This window comes from Oryzias latipes, chromosome 13, assembly GCF_002234675.1.
Source record: "Oryzias latipes chromosome 13, ASM223467v1".
NCBI classification, from domain to species: domain Eukaryota; kingdom Metazoa; phylum Chordata; class Actinopteri; order Beloniformes; family Adrianichthyidae; genus Oryzias; species Oryzias latipes.
In genome coordinates, this window is record NC_019871.2 from 311936 (window position 1) to 335613 (window position 23678).

The 23678-nt window shown below is 49.9% G+C and overlaps 1 protein-coding gene across 1 annotated transcript; it reads right to left on the minus strand.

Moving 5' to 3' along the window:
- Window positions 1-3: 3 nt before the first annotated feature.
- On the minus strand, window positions 4-23243 carry LOC101164289 (endothelin-converting enzyme 2). Its single transcript, XM_023962018.1, has 19 exons — window positions 23211-23243; window positions 15398-15484; window positions 14918-15053; window positions 14251-14466; window positions 12532-12656; window positions 11380-11526; window positions 10926-10991; window positions 10537-10725; window positions 8118-8260; window positions 7096-7210; window positions 6877-6987; window positions 6708-6806; window positions 6559-6636; window positions 6376-6479; window positions 4864-4974; window positions 3256-3323; window positions 2624-2814; window positions 2458-2553; window positions 4-1882 (listed from the first exon to the last, which is right to left on the minus strand). Exons 1-19 carry the CDS (start codon window positions 23241-23243, stop codon window positions 1706-1708), a joined length of 2292 nt encoding a protein of 763 aa, XP_023817786.1. The 3' UTR covers window positions 4-1705.
- Between the last annotated feature and the right edge of the window lie 435 nt (window positions 23244-23678).

The window sequence follows — 23678 nt, forward strand, 5'->3', positions numbered from 1 at the left end:
AGGTTCAGCGGCTTCACTGTTTATTATTTTTCTGCATCAAGATTTTTAACAGCAAACTGAAAATGATGAAACCTCCATGACATCCTCACAGCTCTGAGGCTGCACTGCTGGAGAATCGGCGCCCCCTTCAGGATAGAGAGTTCTAGCACGCTGCATTTATTTGACACCACTCGGTTCTGCCTTTGTCTACTTTACACAGAAAAGGACCCGGTACATTTGCACCCCTTCATCTGTCCATGTCAGGACTGATTTTACATCGAACCACAGAGGGTTTGCTGAAGCATTCAGGGACCGCTGGGAGACCGAACACCTGCAGGTACCTGAACGAAACCCAGCTCTTACAATCCACCAATCACAGGGAGGGTTGGGCCAACGTCTGTACGATGCACGACGCCCTCACATATAGAAACCTTCAGCAGACCACAACACACACACACACGTGCACGCACACACACGTCTTTGGCAGGAAGCAGCTCTTCTGGACAAAGGACACGGAAGCTGCATGATACCAAACAGTGATGTCATCGAGAGGCGAAGCGCACAAACACACCAAATACACACGCACAGCAACAGAACAGAGGGATCTTCATCCTGAGGCCCCTGAATGCATCACATCTTCTTGGACTGGTGTTCCAGCAGCTGGTTAACGCTTCTGCACAAGCTGGACTGAATGGTTTCTGATTGCCTTAACACAGATTAGAAAGACATTTAAACCTCTTCTCTCTCCTGACATTCCTAACATCTCTGCTTCGTGGTCCCATGATCGTCTCGGCTCCTAAATGTGTCCTGATCAGTTTGACTTTGGCTGAAGGTGTCGGCGGCTGGCGTTGGGTTAGACTTCTGCTGCTTTCATGGAAAATCTGCAGCTGTGAAATACTAAAGATCAGCAGCAAAACATCCGGTAGATTTTGGGGCTTCAAGGCATCATAACTCCGTTTCAGGGTCACACGCTGCACTGTTAGCGTCCCGTGGGGTCAGTTTGGTTTCTGTTTACTGGACCGGCTGGAACATTATATATATTGCTCTCTGTTCCTGTACTGCTGGACATTTCCCCATCGTGGGACTAATAAAGGAATATCTTATCTTATTACTTCCTGCTTCATAACGGTTCACTTGTTACGCAGAAAGAATGATCCAAAAACCCAATAAACAGTTTTAAAGGTCTCAAAGACAAGCTAACGGGCTGTCAGTAATTCTAAAAATATCTCTGCAGAATCAGCATTTTCATTGGAATCCATCATTTCTCTTTTTCGCTGGTTTCAAATGGGCATCAATAGGATGAATGAGAAGAAAAGATGGTTTCAAAGTGAAAAAAACTAACATTCTGATTAAACCAATTCAATTATCCATTCAGAAAGTCCTCCAGACTTCATTTCTTAGTGTTTGTGAGTTTGATTCCTCTGCGCCTACCAGCCAGTCAGTGAACACCTGCTTCACATATGTCACAGGTGAGGTGGCATGAGCTCATCACAGTGATGTCGTTATCAGCCCCCCCCCCCAAACAGACACACCTGAACTGACGCTCATCAATATCAATCAGCAATAAAGCGGGTTTCAACGTCGTCTTCATCATCTTCATCAGTTCGAGGAGTCTTCTTGGTGTCCAGAAAGGAAGAGGGGCTGGCTGAAGGTCCGAGACACCGCCTCCAGTAATGAGATGACCCAGACCCGTCGGCTTGACCCCCGGACCCCGCCCTCTGTGCATCTACCAGACCTCACAGGGCTTTCCTGAGTTCATGGGCGTGCCCTCCGGACAGCCGAAGTGGCGGCTGAAGTCTGGAGAGTTGGCCAACGTGCCGATGACTCTGTATCTGGGCGGACTGTGCGGGTCAGTCATCAGGCCTTCGTGAGCGCTCTCTGGGGTCCGGACAGAGCACCACACCTGAGGAGGGACAAAGCCCGAGGAAGTCGGCAAAAGGGTCGTGTTTGTCTGTTTTCAGGGAGATAAATGACTTCATCTGGAAGACCGATTCACACTTTGTACATTGGTGTTGCTGCTCAGTGTTGATCTGAAGCTGTGAAGACAAACCAACGTCAAAATGTGGAGTGTAAAGACGGTAAACGGCGGGTTTTTACTGCTTCAAAGCGCTTCGCTGTCCCACTCACCCATCCAAACGCACATCCATGCAGGGCGACTGAGCGGCCGTACCTGGCCCGCTACCCAGAGAGAAGGTATATGCCATACCTGACCTCTACTCTGTCTTGGTCATTCTGCTTTTCCAAGCTGATGTTCTCTAGGAAAGGAACTCTGCGTTTACACCGCTGAGCCCCTAAGCTTTCAGATGACGGACAAGTCGTCCACATCTTCACCGTTTGTTTTTATTGACGAACACAGAAGAGACGTCCCAACAAGGTCAGTGTCTTTGCAGCTCCAGTTCAAGGAATCAAACTCTAGCATCTATAAAATAATCCTCATAAAAAATAAACTGGATCTCTGAGGGACACCAGTTTTCTCACCTGAGCAAATCCCACGAAGAAGAGCTGGTCGTTGGTCAGATTGACAGCAGGAAGTCTTTTCTCCTGTCCATTTCTTTGGATCCATGACTGGTAGGCCTGAAGGTGAAAACAGGTGAGTCTTGATAACAGTGTGTACTTACTGCACGCCTGATGACATGACACTAACATGGTACGCTGCTTTAAGGCCCCCGTTGTCTGCGATGTTTTCCCCGAGAGTCTGCTTTCCGTTGACGTGTTCTCCGTTGACGGTGTAGCGGTTGTACTGCTCCATCATGCACTCCGTTCTCACTCGAAATGCCTCCACAGAGGAGTTCTGCCACCACGGCCTCAGGTTACCCTCTTTGTCGTACTCGCGGCCTGAAAGACGCAAACGTCTTCGGTGCTTTACAAGGACGAACAGATAAACGCTCAGAAGGTCTTCAGAGACCCAACAATCTGCTTTTAGGAAACGTAACAGACTCGTGGTGCTCTCGCCCCTAAACTAGGGGAACCCGCAGAACACCGATGCTCTTTGGTTTCAAACTAACAAGACAGTTTGAGCAGAATAAAGTCACATTTTCAATGTCAGGGATAAAACTGTTTGGACGCTACGCTGTTAGCTTGTGTAGCTAGGTTGTAGCTTGTGGCAGTGGCTCGCTCCGGTCCTCAGATCTGTCAGTGTTGTGACCTTAAGGACCTCTCAGTCCACCAGCACTACCTGGTAACAGCAGCGGTTCTGGTAACCAAAGAGCTGAGACATGACTGACACCAGCAGGGGGCGCTATCGGCCAGGATGTTCAGGAGGCAGCACAGACTCACCCTGATCGTCAAAGGCGTGCGTCAGCTCGTGACCCATCACCACCCCGATGCCGCCAAAGTTCAAGGCCCTGATGGCACAAACATGGATAGAAGGGTTACACTAAAAACCAGAGGAGAGTCCAAAGAGGAGGAGCTTTGAGCAACCAAGAAAAGTCAACAAGCAGAAGTCGCAGAGCGTCCTCAACTAACGTGAAGTTAGAACCATCTGGAGAACAAACTAGAACTGTTTCCATTAAAAAGATGGTTTAGACAAATCTGATGAGATCCACATCCAGTTCAGGATTTGTGGTTTCCATCAGAGCAGCAGCTTCAGGAAAACGGTTGTTTTTGAGCCCAATCTCAGTTTGGCTTTTCTACCAAATGTCCATAAAAGTGAAGAAGCTACCGTGAATCAGATGAAGCTGAAAGGAAAAGTTGGTTTCTAATCCGTCTATGGTCAGAGGAGCTTTGTTCATGTTTATGGACCCGTTTTTATTTTGACTTTACAGCATTTCCTTATTATAAAAAAGAATAGAAAATAATAAAATAAAGGTTTAATCAATTATTGGACATGGTTAAATTGATTGATTTTTATTGATATTACTTCACTTGCTCCAAAAATTGAAAAATTGATTCATGATTTTTCCTAATGAAACATAATTTTGCACATATTTTAACTTTTGATCAAATTTTGCTATGAACATTTTTTGAAGCAGTTTAATGTTTATTTTACTGATATAGTATTATTTTTATTAATCATATACATGACTTTTCTAAGTAACATAATCTGCATATATTTTGAATAACTGATCTGCATTTGCCATGTTGATTTCTAAAAGTTCTTTTTTACATAATATTTTAAGTAATTCCTCTTTTTCATTTGCTTTATTGATACTTTATGATTCTTAATTCATTCTGATAAAGTTATGAACCGGATGATGATAAATCATTTAATGAAATGGTTACGGTAGAAGTTCGCTTCCTTCCACTCCCTTTAAGCAATATTTATTAATATTTTTAAATGTCCTAATTCGTCATTGTATGAACGTATAACTGATGATTGTATTGTTGTTGTGTATTATTTCTATATCATTGATTTGAAATAATTTCAAATCAATAAAAACTAATGTTTGTTCAGCGGAAAGTCCTTCAGGTTTTTCTTACCACAAATGAAACAAACGAGACGCATTTGATGGTCGCCCGCTTTCAGAACCTGCAAGGCATGTTCTAAAAATATGCAGATGACTACGCATCACATGTGTGTTTTGACTGCATATGATGATCCCTCTGTCAGCCTTGATGTGCACAAAAGTAGGAAAATGTGAAAAAGTGACAAAAGTCCTGAGATATGTCAATAATTCTTCCAAGTATTTCAATAAAGGACCTAAAAGAGAAAATGATCCTCGTGTTTTGGGGGAAGATCAACTGATGTTCTCCTGACGTTTTATCACTTGTTTTGTTATTTCTTTATTTACTGACGGCAGATTTTCACAGAAAAGCCCGTTTTTGGTTTTCAGTGAACCTGTTTCTTCACATAACAGTTGTACTTGTTCAGGAGCGAACTCTTAAAGTGAGAGACAAAAAGAGAGAAAGAAGGAGCACAGAGCAGGGATGTGGAGGTGAACAGACTTGGGGTGGTCGTGGGCGTAGAAGGGGGCTTGAAGGATCCCTGCAGGGAAGACGATGCCGTTCTTAGTGGGCATGTAGTAGGCATTAACGGTGGGAGGAGTCATACTCCACCTGCAGGAGGAGAGGAGAGAAGGAGACGAGGAAGGGTCATTCAGTATCAGGTTTAAACCATCCAAACCTTCTGGGCTTCCAGCCATCAATGGGCGTCACAAACCTCAGGCCAAACCCCCCCCAGCAGCACTGAGTCCCGTCTCCACGTCCCGGGACTTTGATTACAGATCCAGACCTTTCTGGGTTTGGGGGTTTCTGATTACGGTTGATCATTTTGGCATCAACCTTAATTCAGAGGAAAATCTTCAGCTAAGGCCTCCGCTCATCCTCACATCCCAAGTTGGTTTGTACCAGTCTGGGTCTGAGCAGAACCCAGGAACACCCGTAGCCCAAACGGCAGTTTCTGTGGCTGCAGGAAACTTAAAGTTTGATGGTGGATTTATCGTGGGATAGAGCCAGAGACCAGGTTCTCTACATCCAGGTTCTGAGCACATCTGACCCAGGCAATCAGTGTCATGTGTGTGTCAGTGCGCTGCGTGTGTAGGAGGAAGGAGCGCACATGCGTGTGTTGGGGGTGCGTGTTGATTCTCTAGCTGCATGTGAGGCTTCACCTGTGCTCTCTGGTACAGACATCTTCTCAGAATATTATATATATTAAAGTAATAAACAGACTGCAGACACTTTGTCACCTTTCTGGTAGCCGTGAGCCTGACACCCATGAAGAACGCGGGGCAGGAGGCTCCGCCTCTGTTTATACAGGAACGTAACGTTACGCTGCAAAAAATAGTTCCCAAACAAAACATGTAGTGATATTCATCTAAATATAACAGCGCACATTCATGTTTGGTGTTACAGAGTGAAGGAGAACAGTAATACCCCCCCCAACACAAAATCCCCCGGCGGGCGGCCGTGTCTCAAGAACGCACGCAGCTTGTGATGGAAACGAATAATTAGAACGCCGTAAATTTGTCGTATTTCCTCGCCAGATGGAAACTTCTGTTGCAGAATGAGGATGTGTGTGTGTGAGTAGAGGGAGGGTGTGCAGCGTAGGTTTCCCCCACAAACCCTTGAAGTCTGAACACAGGACTAGCAGACAAAGTAAATCATCAGCAAAGATGAATGTGTTTAGTGTGTTGATTAGAGTTCCAATCACGCACCAAATGCAGAACCGCATCAGAACCGCACCGTGATGACCTCATCACCGCGGTGATGCAGTGATGAGGTCATCGTCACCCCCCTAACTGAGCGGCCTCAAAGAGGGTTCCATGGAGCTCCTTCTAGTCTGCTAGAACCCCCAGACAGGTCTGACGGATTCACAGAACAGGTTCTCCTCAGAGAACCGTGAGAACCCTGCTTTGCCTTCCAGGTTCTCCCCTTTCCTTCAGACACCTCTACGTTTCAGAGCATCAGCACTTTTCTGGGACTGTGTGTGCATGTGGTGTCCGTGCACGTCAGCATTACTGGTCTTTGTTGGGAGTCTTCCTCAGCTGGTCGGCCATCACTCGCGCTGAGAAGTTGTAGAAGTTGAGCATGTTCTGGAAGAAGCTGTCGTCCGAAACCTCGTACTGAAACAGAGCGGAGCCTGAGATGCTGCTGCTGGACAGCAGGGGGCAGCAGAGTGCGACGTCTGCCAGCCTCACTCACCCCGTCGTAGACGTCGTCCAGCTCTTTGGGGTCCAGGATGAACTCTGGGAAGCCAATCATGTCGTAGATGGAGTCGGCCTGCAGACAGAAGATGGGGTTTCAGAGCCCCAATGTGCTGCATGGCTGACACGCAGGAACGCTTCTCAAACCTTCTCCTTCGCCGCCTTCCTCGTCTGCTCGTCCATCCAGCTGAGCCGGTCCAGGGCTTGTTTGAAGGCTGACCGGATCTCGTTGATCATCTCTTCAGCCTGTCAGGGAGAGCCAGGTGAACAGGAGGAACCAGAACTTTCCTGCCGTGGCAGCAGACCGCCGGCTTACGATCTCCTTGCTGAGCTTGTCAAAGGTCGCCTTGACGAAGAGCGCCCCCAGAGCGAAGCCCAGCGTGTCGTCGGTGTTCCCGATACAGGTCTGCCAGCGGGGGGTGCAGGACTGCAGCGGCACACCAGGAACAACCAGAGACCCAGTCACAAAGCCGCCAGAAGCAGGCCATCAGAACCATCAGGCTGGTCTTCAGAACCAGCTGCTGTGAAACAGTACCTTCTTGGTTCCGTAGAGGCTCTCCAGCAGTCTGTCCTGAGCGTTCTCGAAGCGCTGATCCAGAGTGGCCACGCTCTTCTGAACCAGGGTCCACATCATGTAGTTGTTCAGCAGGCTGGGAAAGAACCGGGTCAGAACTCTGAGGTTTCAAAATGAGGCCAGTCTATCTCTCTTTTAGTGCAAGTTTGCTTTATTCTTTTATTCCTGCGGGTTCAGCTGTTCTGTGTTCTGATTGGCTGTTGACCTTGTCAATCAATCTCCTCCGTGCCGCGTCTCCTGTACAGAATGTCTTCTGTTTGGTAAATCTACAGAAATCTTGGATCAGCTTGTTGTTTTCTTTCTAGAATCCTGGACCTGTTTCTCTCTGAGGGTTCAAACTTTCAGAGTTTCAACAGAAAAGTTTGAAATTGTTGAAAAGTGGATAAAGTGACTATTGGGGAGTTTTCCCGCCTTAAACATCATCACTCAGATTTCAGCTATTTTAGGAAGCCCGTAAAGCAGAACCTCTTCATGTTGGTCAGTCCAATGAGGGGAAATAGTCGGGAGCTGTGATCTACTAGAGGTTTAACTGAAGGTGGTTTGACCGTAAACATTTCAACGATAAGAGAATCCTGCTTCTGTTGGGTTTTGGGGTGTGGGGGGCCGTGATGGGAGCATCCATAAGCTCCTGAAATACAGATAACTCTGCACCAATTTAAGTATCAACTACTCTATTAAAGTCTCAATTACTAATTAATAAATGCAAACTGAAATGTGTCATTTGTAATTATTTCTGGTGAGTAACTACAGTGTTTTGTGCTAAAACCCTCATTAAAAAGACAGCAGATGATTTTAGAAAGATTGGTTTGAACTTTGTACATTAAAGTTGTTTCCAGAACAGTGTTTGTGTCAGGATGACAAAGAATGTGTTTGAGAACCAAATCACCAGTAAGAAATGACCAGATCTCGGGATCAGTACTTGGTATCCAATGCTTTATCTGTGTGGTGTGTAGCATGGGCCATCACTCGTAGCGGCGTCTGACCTGCGGTCCGTCTTGTTAATGAGCTCGGACACCTGCTGCAGGTACTCTCGGGCGTACAGGACCACCGGCTCGGTGTCGTTCAGCTCCAGTGGAGACAAGGAAGACGTCAGGAACTCCAGCCAGTCCACAGCTGGAGCCAGCGCCTACGGCGAGACAGGGCAATCTGTTATGACAGTACCCATGAGTCTTTGCTGCTACCAGGAAGACGCTTACAGCAGATCAGATCTGAGGGCACCTAAAGAGATCAGAGATGCTAAAGAGCTGCAGGTTTGGAGGAGAGCTGCTCCGCTCATCTCCATCCAAAAAAAGGCTGATGATGATGCTTTGACATTCAGGAAACGTTTTGTTGAGCGACAGCCTAACCCCAACCCAACATTTTCCCAGCATTTTTCTGGACCTGAACGCAGCACAGACATAACTTATGAATATTTGCTCATTTCCGTTGGCTTCATGATCAGACATCAGTGGAAACTAAGAATGGATCACATTTAACTGAATAGACAGAAAAAGACTGAACGTTGCTTCTGAACGGCAGAAGGGCGGGAATAAAATCCACCAATAGGCTGATGAACAGACTAACCCTAACTAGGTGCAAACGTTTATGGCAGATGGTCCTAAAGATTTGACTCCTCAAACAGTTCCATTTGGTGCCTAGGGGGTCATTTCAGACCCCGCCTGCATACCTTTGTCTGTGGAGGGTTGTTCTCTTTTCTTTCTAAACTTTGATTTTTATCCACTAACCATAACCTTAAGTAACACTCAGAGTCAAGAGCAGGTAAACAAACTCACTCTGATGATGTTTTTCATTTCTTAGATAATCCATTAAGCCCACTAATGTGTGTTATTTTAGGAATGAAAACTGCTGGTTTATTTATTAGGAAGCAGCCGTCTGTGTATGTAGTGAAGCTCCGCCCCTCTACCTGCTTTTCCTCTCTACCTGCCCCCCCCAGTAGCTGTGGGTTGGTCCCCTCCCCCACACACTCTGTGACTGTGATTAGAGCAGAAAGTTGACGTGGCGGCAGGGGCGCTCTGGCGTGCATGTCTTTAACTTCACGTGGAAACGGGCTATTTTAGTCTAAAAACCTGCAGGAAAAAGACAAAAACAGAGAATCTGTGCGTGAATGAGAGCAACTCCAGAGGAACAGGGAGGCTCCAGGGAGCAGAGGAGGAGGAGGTTCAAGCAGCAGGTGGAGGAAGGTCCAGGTGAGAGCAAAGGAAAGGTGCAGCAGACTGAGGAGAGAGCAGCCAGAGACTCTGAGGCAGAGAAGAAGATGCTGAGCTTCTGTTGGGACCAGGATGGATCACTGGATCCATCAGTGGAACACGTTTTCATGACATCCATTTCTCCATGAGGGAAGATGGTTTCAGAAACCGGGCGGCCTGATCCCCCCGCTGAGATTCATACTATATCGTATTAATATTGTTTTTCTATTGTTGTCATCCACCATAAGTGGACATCCCTGAGATTTCTGCTGTTTGTTCCTTACAGAGAGGAGGGTCTTCGGCAGGGATGCCAGGTTTGGTTTAGCTTATCCAATACCTGTATTATACAACTAATTATATGTTTTATACGGTTAACGAAGCTCGTTAAGACGACTGTGATATAATATTTGCAACATAAAGAAAACTGGAACTGAAATGGAAACAGATGGTGGATGTTCTGGAGATCAGTGCAGCAACGCAGATGAGAGGAAGAACAGTGATGATGATGATGGTGAAAGGATGCTGAGGTTGGAGACACCAGGAAAAAAGAGGACAGGAAGGTGGGGGATGCTGAAATGAGATGAAAGAATTACTTCACTTTTTTGACAAAAAGCTTTATTGACACAGATTTATGTTTCATTCCTGTTTTTTCTCTCTCAAAATGTGGTGAATATTTTTGTCCCATTTCTCATGGTAGAAATTTAGACTGCGCCACAGCAACAGCTTCAACCCAGCAGAGTCTGAGCTCCGTGTTCGCATCAGCCTCCATGTTTATGTAATGACCTGTTATCTAACCCCCCCGCCAACAGAAATGCAGACTCATAGCAACAGTTGCCATGGTAACCCCTAAAGCATCTGCAGCCCTGAAGGACGCAGAGCTGCAGCAGAGGTTTGACAAAGACACACACACAAACACACAAGAATAACACACAAACATGTTTTTGCTGTCGTTTCTGTCCATCATTAATGTGAAACAAAAACAAAGGAGAAACCTCAGTCAGATAATTCCTGTGCATCACAGAACCAACCAGAGCGGCCCCCCAAAAAACCATCTAGAGCAGCTGGGCAGCCCCCAACAAGAGCGGTTCTTTGCTAAAGGTGATCACGGCGCGGACGGCTGTTTCTGTAACTGCGGCTCAGGAAAGGTTTAGCTTTGGCTAAAGACATAAAATCTTTCTGGACAGCAGGAGAGTTTGAAGCTTGCTGTTGCTCTCACCTGTAGCTCTGCGATGGTGACTTTGTGGTAGATCTTCTCCTCGTCCCTTCGCTGGTCCTGTGGTACCGTGATGTTGGCCAGAGCCGTCTCAAACTCCAGAATCTGCTGCATCTGAACCAGGGTGGAGCTCTTCTCACCCCCCAGCAGCATCCCCAGCTCCACCATGTAGTCCAGGTACGCTGCAAGCACCTGAAACCGGACCAGCCTCACCGTCAACGGGTGTCAGACAACTGCCATAATGTGATGACATCACTCTGACGTCCATCCCTTTCAGTCTAAACCAAAGGTTTGGCTCCAACAAACTGTCCTACCAGACCTCTTCATTGGAACCTGCGTTTGGGTTCCGTCAGGTGGTTTTATCTGAGAACTTCCTCCTCAGGGATTCTCACCTTCTCATTGGCCGTCTTGTTAAGGTAATAGTCTCTTGATGGCAGGAAGAGTCCTGACTGATCCACCTGTGGAGGAGATTGGTGAGTCAAACCTTCACCTGGAAGCTGAAGGTCTGTAAACATGATTTCTTCAAAGCTTCCTGTTGGATGACCTCAAAGAAAACCCTTAAAACCAACCAATGTGGTTCTGATTTGAAAAGAACACTTTGATACTCTGATGTAGATCCATCCCTCCCTCCTCCCTCCATTCTGGATGGAGGGAGGAGGGAGGGACAGATGGATGTGACCAAAGGATGGTGTCTGCTGCACAAACCAGTTGAAGTGGGGCGGAGCATCAGAGAGTAGGGAGGAGCCTAAAGGCCTGGAGAAGATTTGGAAACCTTTTCATCTTTGACCAAATTCTCACGTTTGTCTTCTTCAGCTCAGAACCTGACGTCACCTTCTTCAGCCTCACCTGTACAACATTGCTGTTGGAGTTTTTGGGATCAGCGCTGACTCCCACGCTGAAGAAGGGCTGAGCTCTGTACGGACCCGAGACCACCTTCAGAACCTCCATGAAGTTGTCTTTGTCCCAGGGCCCGGTCATGTTCCAGCCGCCGATCTGAAAGTAGTTCAGGTGTTCAGAACCAACACAGAACACAGCAAGTTTCAGCAGGTTAACCCGTTTAGAGGGTGTTGTTGTAACGTGTGGAAGTTCCCGTGACCATCACCTGGTCTGTTCAGACCACCGCATAAACCCTCCACACCTGTGTGGCAGCTCAAGTCATCTACTTCCAGTGGTCATGTGACTGTAGCTCCCCTTCAGAGCAGGGTTCCAGCACAGACAGGAAATGCTGCAAAACCGTGACCCCCCCCTCAAGACACTCAAACTCAAGGCCCGGGGGCCAAATGTGGCCCTCCATGTCCTTTTATGTGGCCCACGAGAGCATAAAAGCTTTTGATTTCTTAAAATAAAAATAAAAAAATGGTGTGTATCTATTCATATCTAGGGGGAATCAGACTTGAAATATCGAATTGGGCAACTATACATTTGGACTTAAACACTGTCAATATCACCTAACCTGACAGAATCAAATTTAAAAGGATTTTTGCTAGAGTAACAAGCAAACATATGTTTCTATGTAACTGCAATTGTCATGTAAAACAGTTATATAAATAAATAATGAATTATTTAACAGTATTTAACATGAATTCATTACATTTAGTTACATGTATAAGTTATACCTGGCCCTTCGAAGACAGCCACTATGCTGATGTGGCCCTCAGTGAAAAAGAGTTTGACACCCCTGCTGTAGAGGATTAGAAATGAATCCAGTTTTTAATCTGAAGTCTTAACTTCAGATTAAAAACTGGATTTTAGTTTCTGGTTGTCTTTTCAGTCCCTGATATTAAACCTTTTGGTTTGAAGAACTCAGAGAAACTGACTTAATGGTGTAAACGCCGCCCCCCCACCACCCACCACCCCATCTGACCTTCATCCACCATCAGAAGACCAGACCTCCTCCTCTGACTCCCCTCAGAGCCATTGTTTGTTATTGGCGTTATCAAGCCGGTGGTCCTGGATGGGAGGGATTTAGTTGCCATGGAGACACATAGTGGGGGTTACCTTAGTGATGAGGTCTATGAGGGGCTGGGCCCCCAGCTCTTCGATTCTCTGGGTGTTGAGGCAGGACAGGTAGTAGGACTGAGTCTTCCTCTCTGCTTCACTGCTGCCATTGAAAGTGCCGTTCTCTGAGGGAACCAACAAACGGAACGATGAGGAGGAGCCACTGAGCTTCCACCCCCCATGAACCTCCACCCCCATGAGCCTCCACCCCCATGAGCCTCCACCCCCCATGAACCTCCACCCCCATGAACCTCCACCCCATGAGCCTCCACCCCCATGAACCTCCACCCTCCTGAGCCTCCACCCCCCATGAGCCTCCACCCTCCTGAGCCTCCACCCCCATGAGCCTCCACCCCCCATGAACCTCCACCCCCATGAACCTCCACCCCATGAGCCTCCACCCCCATGAACCTCCACCCTCCTGAGCCTCCACCCCCATGAGCCTCCACCCTCCTGAGCCTCCACCCCCATGAGCCTCCACCCCCCATGAACCTCCACCCCCATGAACCTCCACCCCATGAGCCTCCACCCCCATGAACCTCCACCCTCCTGAGCCTCCACCCCCCATGAGCCTCCACCCCATGAGCCTCCACCCCCATGAACCTCCACCCCATGAGCCTCAACCCCATGAGCCTCCACCCCCATGAACCTCCACCCCATGAGCCTCAACCCCATGAGCCTCCACCCCCATGAACCTCCACATCATGATCCTACACCCCATGAGCCTCCACCCCCATGAGCCTCCACCCCCATGAACCTCCACCCCATGAGCCTCAACCCCATGAGCCTCCACCCCCATGAACCTCCACCCCATGAGCCTCAACCCCATGAGCCTCCACCCCCATGAGCCTCCACCCCCATGAACCTCCACCCCATGAGCCTCAACCCCATGAGCCTCCACCCCCATGAACCTCCACCCCATGAGCCTCAACCCCATGAGCCTCCACCCCCCATGAACCTCCACCCCCATGAACCTCCACCCCATGAGCCTCCACCCCCATGAACCTCCACCCTCCTGAGCCTCCACCCCCCATGAGCCTCCACCCTCCTGAGCCTCCACCCCCATGAGCCTCCACCCCCATGAACCTCCACCCCATGAGCCTCAACCCCATGAGCCTCCACCCCCATGAACCTCCACCCCATGAGCCTCAACCCCATGAGCCTCCACCCCCATGAACCTCCACATCATGATCCTACACCCCATGAGCCTCCACCCCCATGAGCCTCCACCCCCATGAGCCTCAACCCCATGAGCCTCCACCCCCATGAACCTCCACCCCCCATGAGCCTCCACCCCCATGAACCTCCACCCCATGAGCCTCAACCCCATGAGCCTCCACCCCCATGAACCTCCACCCCATGAGCCTCAACCCCATGAGCCTCCACCCCCATGAGCCTCCACCCCCATGAACCTCCACCCCATGAGCCTCAACCCCATGAGCCTCCACCCCCATGAACCTCCACCCCATGAGCCTCAACCCCATGAGCCTCCACCCCCATGAACCTCCACCCCATGAGCCTCAACCCCATGAGCCTCCACCCCCATGAACCTCCACCCCATGAGCCTCAACCCCATGAGCCTCCACCCCCATGAGCCTCCACCCCCATGAACCTCCACCCCATGAGCCTCAACCCCATGAGCCTCCACCCCCATGAACCTCCACATCATGATCCTCCACCCCATGAGCCTCCACCCCAATGAGCCTCCACCCTCTGTACCCAGCAGGTGCTTGAGCAGCGCCTGGTTCTGCCCCCAGATGCTGTTGAAGGTGGACCAGCGGGAGCGTCCATCGGGCAGCGGGTTCTTCCTCATCCAGCCGCCGCAGGCGAACTGGTAGAAGTCCTGGCAGGGGTCAACGCTGCGGTCCATCGCTTCCACTATCTGACTCGCCACCGTGATACACGCCTCCGAAAGGCATAGGCCACGCCCACTATCTACAAAGGAGCAGACAAAAGGAAAAACTTCAGGAAATATGTAAAAAGATGAAAGAAACACAGATGACTTGAAGAGAAGTAATGATAGAAAAAGGACAAAGAGATGAAAGATGAAAACAAAAGAAACAAGAAATGCTGGGGAGAGAAGATGAAAGAAAAGGAGGAGAAAACTGGTCAAGAGATGGAAGGATGAGGCGGAAGAAAAGAACTGAATGAAAGTAAAAGAAATGAGAAAAGAAGGAGAGACGACTGAGAAAAGGAAAAGAATAAACCAACGAGAGAGAGGATTCAGATGGAAGAGGAGGAGGAAGAAGAGGAAGAGGAAGAAGAGGAAGAAGAGGAGGAAGAGGAGGAAGAGGAGGAAGGGGAGGAAGGGGAGGAAGAGGAGGAAGGGGAGGAAGAAGGGGAGGAGGAAGAAGAGGAGGAGGAAGAGGAGGACTCATGCAGATACCTGAGCTGAAGCGAAGTCCAAGAACCAGCAGGCAGACCAGCAGAGCCAGGAGAGCCGCCAGCAGCAGGACGGAGAGCAGAACCTCCAACTGGGTCCTCCTGCCCAGAAAGTCCACTCCGCCCTTCCTGAAGCCCACCTGAACAGGTGCAGACGTTAGCTCCACCCACCATGCAGAAGCCCATCATCACCAAGTCCCTCCATCATATACAAACCATCCTCCTTCACTTTATGCGAGCAGTTGTTTCCCAAACCCCCCAGGATCTGTTCTGAGAGGGAGGGGCTTTGTGACGCACAAACTCAGTGAACTACAGTGACCCCCCCCCCCCAACATACAAATGCTGTCTGCCAAAACAAGCTGCCCCCCCACTGCTCCTCTTTGTTGTTGTGACCCCCCCCCCGATCGGATCACTCAGACCCCCCAAGGTTTGGCTGCAGGAGTGGAACCCTGACCTGGGCCTCCAGTGTGCTGCGTTCACTGACCTCCACTATGTCAGGAGATGAGGCCGCCTCGCCGGGGTTGTCAGAAAGCTCCTCCTCCTCCAGCGCTTGGCGTTTGTAGCTGGACATCTGTGGACAGACGGATGTCAGATCAAGGTCTCGCTGGGGGGGCTGCAGGCTCCTTCCCACTCTCCCTAAAGCCCCCCCTGACAAGACAGACACACACGTGACTCCTTTGGTCACATGACTCGTCCCGCATCATCAGAACACCATCATCCAAATCAGAGAAAGCGCATTTCCTGCAGAACTGTGTAGGTCGGGACCGCTGAAGAACCTGCCGTCATGAGTCATGGCGCCGGTTCTGCTGGTCATTTCAGAGGAACTGAAGCTCCGCCTCTTCCTCGGCCTGTTCTGCTGGTTCACCACAGCCGGTCTGTGAGCCCAGAGTTCGGTGTTCTGGTTGGATTGTTGTGATCCGTGTTGGGTCAGGGTAAAGTGACGCGGCCCGGGTACGCCACCAGCAGTGGTTTCAATGGTCGGTTCAGAGGATTCTGGCGCCGTACGGTTCTGAGTGTCGTAGATGTGTCAGGTCCGGTCAAAGACCACCTTCCAGTACTGCATCAGCTGATAGAGGCAGACAGCGCAGGTGCAGAGGGACGTTCTGAGCGCGCTCACTGTGAGCATGGGGGGGGCGTCCAGCAGGAAGTTTCTGTTTCCTTCCTCTCTCTCCCTGCAGCACAGTCTTGTTGATGTCGCTCGACCTCCCTGCTCTCCTTATTAAATGACGCACACAGGCGAGGGGGGGCAGTTGCCAGGAGACGGGGGTCCGTGCCGATCTGCCAGTGAAGGGTGATGTCACTGTGCGCACGACGAATGCGCGTGCACGTGTGTAATCAGCTGAAGTGAATCAGCTTCTTTCAGTTCTGATCCGCTTCAGTCAGTGTAACCTCTCTGCCCGACCAGAACCAGGAAACCAGAACCAGTCTGTAAACCCTGCATGGGTGCTGACCCATACGGGTTCTGCAGGGGTTTGGGTCGCCCGGGTCCGTGGAGGGTCGTAGAGAGGAGCGGCTGTGTGTCTCACAGGTCGGGACGACCACCATGGAAATGGACCGTACCATTGTTCTGCGGGGGTCAGGGTGGCGTGAAGCGTGTGAGAAGTTCTTGGGACGTCCGGCTGATGCTGCCGTACGGTCATTTCAGGAATAAACAAACACTTACAGAACCATTAAACGCTGATTCCTATTTTGGTTTGATTTAAAAAACACTTTTTTCAGATATCAACTAAACCTAAAAAAAGCATTAAATCCTACATTAAAAACTCCCTAAAACCAGTTTTTATCTGAAAGAAATTAATTTAAAGGAATGATGTTTAAGTTTAGTTTGGGCAATGGGTCAAAGAACCCAAAGGTTCCACATGGTTCTGTTTGGTTCTGATGCTGAGCTGTTTGGTTTCACAGTGAAGGGGGTCCGGGGTCCCCCTGAAGAATGACCCCAACATCCCTCAGGTGCCCAGAACCCTCCACACACGCTGGAAAAACCCTGTGTTGCTCATCGTGTCATTCCTGAATGTGGTTACCATGGCGACGAGACAAACGGGCCAAGCTAACGGTAGGCATGGGAGCTGCCTGAGTCGCCGTCTGCTTTTGGATCACGCCTGCCGGTGGGCTTCATCAGGGAGACGCTCTGGATCTGGACTTGGTCTCTGGACTCAACTGCCCTCTGGTCGTCAGAGACCGAGCTCTGAGGACCGGAGGACCCTCAACAGGAGGGACGGGTTCCTTCAGGACTCCAGCTCTGCTAACCCACTTCTCTGCAGCCCCCCCCCCCTCACACCTGGTTCAGGTGCCTCACATCAGAACTGTCTGGAGAAGAAGCAGGGAATCGGAAACGTGTACGTGCCCAACAATCGCACTGCTGGTTGATCTGGAACTGAGCCACAAGGGGGCGCTGTCATGGACTTGTGGTTGATGGTCAGTGGAGGACGGTTTTCCTCAGGAATTCAACCATGAAAAAGAAACTTTTATTTTGTTCTTTTGAGTCTGAAAGGCCAAACATTTTCCTCAGAATTCAATGGTGTGATCGCACTACTCTGTCCACAGGAAAGTCTCACACTCACAGGACCGTCAGCCACTGGAGAGCCGTTGCTATGGCAACCGCAGCAGCCAATCAGAGCTTTAGCTGACAGAGTCTGACGGTCAGCAGCTTCTCTCACGTCTCCTCTGCTCTTCATCACCGACAGATTCAAACCAACAGGAAGCTCCTTCATTCCAGGAGTTAGACCGCCCCACGTCCTCCAGCCTCCTCTTCCTCCTCAGTGAAAACCTCCAAGGACCAAAACCACCAAACGGACGTCGATAACAGTAACCAGCCAGCGTCTGCCCCGCCGTTGAGCCAGGCATTTCTCTGGGACTCTTTGTGGTGCTTTCTCTGTCCATGCAGGAAGTTTCATTTCCTGTTGGAAACAAAGCCTTTAATTAGCCAGAGCCACGGGGAACATGCCGTTCCCACCCCCCACCCCCCCGCGGAGCTGCCCTGAACACAGTAACCTGCCGACCCACACTGAAGCTCATCCTGGGGGGGCGCTAGCATCTCCTGGGGGGCGCAGCAAGTATGACAGATATTGCAGAAATCTACCTCGTCTTCAGCTCCAGCAGATTCCACAACATCCTCTTTGATTAGAACCAGAACCGAGCTGGTCTCAACGGTCCATGACTGGGGGAGGGGGGTAAGTCAGAACCTAAAAGGGTTCTGATGGTTCTCTTTAAGTGGTGTTTCCATCAGCTCCCAGGAACATGGAGAACAGATCCTGTTGGTTCTTTGGCCCGTTTCCAGATCCTGCAGAACACTTTCAGTCTGTTCAGAGTCCGACTGCAGAGAAGTCCTCACCTCACAACACTCAGAAGATGGAGGAACCGGAGTTCTGGTGCGATGCAGCCCTGGAGATCCCGGACTGATGGGTTCGGGTTCTGCTGGATCCCAGTCCTCTGACTGAGTCGCCAATGTGGGACGCAGTTCTCCAACCGTCAGGATCCGGTTTTTGAGGAGCATGAAGATCTTGGCCCGGCACCAGATTCCCGACAGAACAAACCTTTGGTTCTGCTGAGGAACCGCTGTGGGTTCCGTGGATCCTCAGCAGTCCGGGTCTGTTGGCTCTCTGAACACTCAGAGGAGGTTCTGTCAGTCCTTTTGGTGCTGTACCTCCCACAATAACCAGAAATGCTTTGGGTTCTTGGTTCTGATACCACCTGTCTGTTTGGGTCCAGCTCTGTCCGACCTCAGCACGTCTCCTTCAAAGGTCTTAAGCCTGATGAGTTTCTCTAAAATGTTCTGAGACATTCCTTCTGATCTGCTAGAACTGGGTCCTGGACCTTCAGCGGTTCCGTTAGCACGTTCCAGAGTCCCAGAAGGATCGACCCGCAGCCGGAGTTCACCGTCTCTGCTTCTAAATTATGGGATGGTTTCCGTCTGCCCATCAGAGCTCTTCAGTTTCTGGTTCTGTCCAACTGTCACTGTGAAACACTTTTTCCAATGTTTTTTATTTTTCTTATTAAAGCTCAAGTTTTGGCATCATTGGGGGTGGGGATCCTTTGATTGACAGGTGGGTGGAATTTACAGAACTGTAATTTTGTGCAGATTGATGAAGTGGGCGGGGCAAATACTGATAAACACAGCTTCTTCCTGCTTCAGATGACGGTCATAGATGGTCTGACCTGAGAACGCAGAGTCTGCTAGGAGGAGGAGGAAGAGGAGGAGGAGGATGAGGACGAGGAGGAGTCAGGGAGCAAACTGAACCTGCAATCAGACCGCTCTGTCTCTGCACCACGGCCGCCATCATGAGACCCAAACGTCTCAACAAACGCTGTTAGGCCTCACAGCGCCACCTTCAGGTCACATGAGCGAGGGAGACTGTGGGAGAGGAGGAGCTTCATTATCTGATGAAGATGATGAGAGGAAACTCCAACACAAACGCTGAACAGAAAGACAGACGTTGCTGTCTGAACAGGTGAGGATGAGGATGAAGGTGAGGGTGAGGATGAAGGTGAGGATGAAGGTGATGATGAGGATGAAGGTAAGGATGACGATGAAGGTGATGAGGAGGATGAAGGTGAGGATGAAGGTGATGATGAGAATGAAGATGAGGATGAAGGTGAGGATGAAGGTGATGATGAGGATGAGGATGAAGGTAATGATGAGGATGAAGGTGAGGATGAAGGTAATGATGAGGATGAAGGTGAGGATGAAGATGAAGGTGAGGATGAAGATGATGATGAGGATGAAGGTGAGGATGAAGGTGATGATGAGGATGAAGGTGAGGATGAAGATAAAGGTGAAGATGAAGGTAAGGATGAGGATGAAGGTGATGATGAGGATGAAGGTGAGGATGAAGGTGATGATGAAGATGAAGATGAAGAGGAAGGTGAGGGTGAGGATGAAGGTGAGGATGAAGGTGATGATGAGGATGAAGGTAAGGATGAGGATGAAGGTGATGAGGAGGATGAATGTGAGGATGAAGGTGATGATGAGGATGAAGGTGAGGATGAAGGTGATGATGAAGGCGATGTTGAGGATGATAATGAGGATGAAGGTGAGGAGGAGGATGAAGGTGATGATGAGGATGAAGGTGAGGATGAAAGTAATGATGAGGATGAAGATGAGGATGAAGGTGATGATGAAGGCGATGTTGAGGATGAAGATGAGGATGAAGGTGAGGAGGAGGATGAAGGTGATGATGAGGATGAAGGTGATGAGGAGGATGAAGGTGAGGATTAATGTGGTGATGAGGATGAAGGTGATGAGGAGGATGAAGGTGAGGATGAGGATGAAGGTGAGGGTGAGGATGAAGGTGAGGGTGAGGATGAAGGTGATGAAGAGGATGAAGGTGATGATGAGGATGAAGGTAAGGATGAGGATGAAAGTGATGAGGAGGATGAAGGTGATGAGGAGGATGAAGGTGAGGGTGAGGATGAAGGCGAGGATGAAGGTGATGATGAGGATGAAGGTGATGATGAGGATGAGGATGAAGGTAATGATGAGGATGAAGGTGAGGATGAAGATGAAGGTGAGGATGAAGATGATGATGAGGATGAAGGTGAGGATGAAGGTGAGGATCAGAATGAAGGAGAAGCTGTGATTGGCTGCTCACAGCTTCTCCTTGTTTGTCTTGTTGCTCAGATGGAAACTGGGCGTCTTAAGACAGGAAGTCACAGAGCTGCAGACAGGAAACTAAACTCTGCCCAGCCCACACATGCACTCCTACACACACACATGCACCCCCCCTCACACACACACATACATGCCAACAAGTGCCCCCCCCACACACACACACACATGCACACACTTGGGCAGTTCATGAAGAAACTCGTCAGGCTGACATCAGATTGATGAACGACTGAAACTAGAACCTTTTGATTTCACGCCTATGCTCTTCATCGTGTCTCCTCTTCATCATCGTCTTGGAGCTTCATCTAATCAATGATGTTTGTTTGAAAAGAGACTTTCATTCAAAAACACACAAAGTTGAAGTTCCTCAGATTAAAGAGTTGAACGTTTTACCGTCACAAACGGGTTCAAATTGTTTTTAATCTTTTCCTGGATTTAGTCTTTATTTTTAGATCTAATCTGTTCTGTTTAGGAATTTGAAATCAAAATCTTCCTGATTTTAAAACAAGGTGTTTCCTTTTCTTTAGACTTTAACATAGAGGGCGTGGCTTCCATCAAAGGGGCGTGGTTTCTCATGGCTGTCAGGTTTGTGGGGCTGCTGCGAGGACGGTTCAGAACCTTCATTTTGGAGTCTGAACACATCAGAACCAATGGGAGTGGAGTCAGACTCTCTGATTGGGCTGATGTGGCCCACGGTGACCCCCCCCCCCGAACTTTCTAAATTGTTCGTAATTTCAGCCAAACAACCAAAATGAGGCCGACATTGACGCCCGCCATCAACACTGAGGAGAACATTTCAATCACAGTTCGAACACCAGTACCAGAAGTTTGCATTTTCCCAAAAAGCACCCGAACGCATCACAGCAGGCAGACGATCTGCAGCAAATAAAATGTCTCCTCAAAGACAAAAATGGGAACAAAACTCTGACCCAGAAAGAAGAACCGCTCTGCTGTGTTTGTGCATCCACCCAGAAGAGCAGAACCGCCACGCGGACAGAACCCCTGAGGTCTACAGACCCCAGCCAGCAGAGCGACGCCATCTTGGAGAGGTCAGTAAACAATGAGACACAGCTTAGCAGATCCGGAAAAATGACCATGAAACGCTCTGTTTTGGTCCAGTTTTAAGAAGAAAAATCTGTGATCGTCGCAGAAATAAACATATATATGTATTTATATTCTATAAATGAATACGTCATCACAGGAAACACGGTTGGGATTTTGTTCAGCTGTCAGACTCCTCGTCCGTGTTTGAAGACTGGACGGCAGGTAGCCGACGTTGCCGCAGATCGCTAGTGCACCCCGGTTAACAGTTGCACCGGGAGCGGGGTCCCTGTCCCTCCCACAGACGGGAGAGAGGGGGCAGTGGGTACCTAAGTTCAGGGCCAGGTAAGGGGGCGCCGTAAAAGCACGCGGCGACCGGGGCTCGCCAAGCCGGAACTGGTCGGGATGCACCACTGCACCCGGCAGGGGGTGGGCAACGTCCCACCCAACCTCTATCAGAAGGACTCAGGCGGTCCACTGCATGTCCCTCATCCGTCTACTGGACGGGGGCTTGGCGCTGGGCTCCTCCCTCTTAACTACTGAGGGAATCCTGGGTAGTTTCTTGAATTCAGTGGGTCGTCGCGTCTGACCTGAGGTCCAACAAACACTAAGGTCATTCTCCAAAAAGGAAGGTGGGTGGTTCCCCCCCCCCCCCCCCCCCCGCCTTTAGACCTGTTTCCTGAGTTAATCTGACTGACCTGAACACAGTCATGACTCCGCCCACACGCCGTTCCCACGTCAGACTCAGAGGGAAGTCTGCTGGAGGGAACACAAGCCTTTGGAACCATCTAGAAACAGAGCCAGGCCGTGCTAACACCAAAAGGAGCCGGGCCAGTTCACCAACCATGCGGTCCGTTGTACAGCGCCAGCAGCCCGGATCGCTTTGGCGTTGGGGGGTCAACACTCAGTGAGCTGTTCTTTGATCTTTGGTGGTTACATCTTCAGCCCTAACCGTCCCACTGGACGCGGTCCAACATGAATCTGTTCCGTTTGTCCCGTCACTTTTAGAACAGCACAGATGATGTCATCAGCTAAAAACTATGGATGGGTCACATGACCACAGGCCACACCCACAGCAGGTGATCCTTATGGTTTCTGACTGAAGGGACCGTTTGCTGTCCTGGGTAAGAAGGTTCTGTTTGAGCCGGCGGTTGGACCTCCCTGGATCGGCCCTCAGTCAGGGTTCTGAACTGGGTTTGGGAAACGGTGTGAACAGAGAGGAGTCAGACTGGAGCTAACCAGGTCAGCGGTTGGTCAGAGGTGACACGCCCCCTCCGTCAGCCCTAACTGGTCCAACCTGCGCGCGGCAGGCGGAAGCAGCTCCAGCTGAGGAGAAGTTCTGGGAGGAGCAGCAGGAGGACATCCCGGAGAACACCAGGGTTCTCCTGCTGATGTTCCTGCCCGGAGCACGAGGCAGTCTGGATGAAGGTGATGATGATGAAGCCACAGACCTGCTGGGTTTCTGAACACCGATCAGTGACGTCAACGGTGAGGGCCCCCCCCCCTCCTCCAGCCCCGAGACGAGTTCACGCGCTCGAGTGTGAGCAGTGATTGACAGTTCACCGGCATCACGGCAGCACACCTGGGCGCGCGGGCTGCGGCTGCCGCACGTGCCCGCCGCAGAGAAGTGCGCGCGCGCGCGCGTACTCACGGCGTTCCGGAGATCCTGCAGCGCCACGCTCATCCTGGAGCTCCGAGCCCGAAAATGGAGCGCTACCGACGGCCGCTCGGCGGGTCCATCCTCGCAGCTGCCGTCCGTCCGTGCACCGCGTGCGTGTGCGTGCACCAGCGGGATCTCTGCTGTCTGCGCCTCAGTCTGTGCGTGTCTGCGCAGGCCCCGCCCATTGCCGACCGACCAGCCGCTTCCTCTCACAAACAAACACACCCCGAGAGACTGACGTCACCACCCGCCTACGTCACCTTCTCCTATCTATCTATCTATCTATCTATCTATCTATCTATCTATCTATCTATCTATCTATCTATCTATCTATCTATCTATCTATCTATCTATCTATCTATCTATCTATCTATCTATCTATCTATCTATCTATCTATCTATCTATCTATCTATCTATCTATCTATCTAGTCTCATCCTCCTTTCTCTAAAGATTATTT

Coding starts and splice junctions, on each gene's coding strand:
- LOC101164289 (XM_023962018.1), bottom strand. CDS start 23,243: ATGAGCGTGGCGCTGCAGGATCTCCGGAACGCC. Junction 6,988..7,095: donor GCCTCTACGGAACCAAGAAG/GTACTGTTTCAC, acceptor GTGCCGCTGCAG/TCCTGCACCCCCCGCTGGCA. Junction 6,480..6,558: donor TGGACGACGTCTACGACGGG/GTGAGTGAGGCT, acceptor GCTCTGTTTCAG/TACGAGGTTTCGGACGACAG.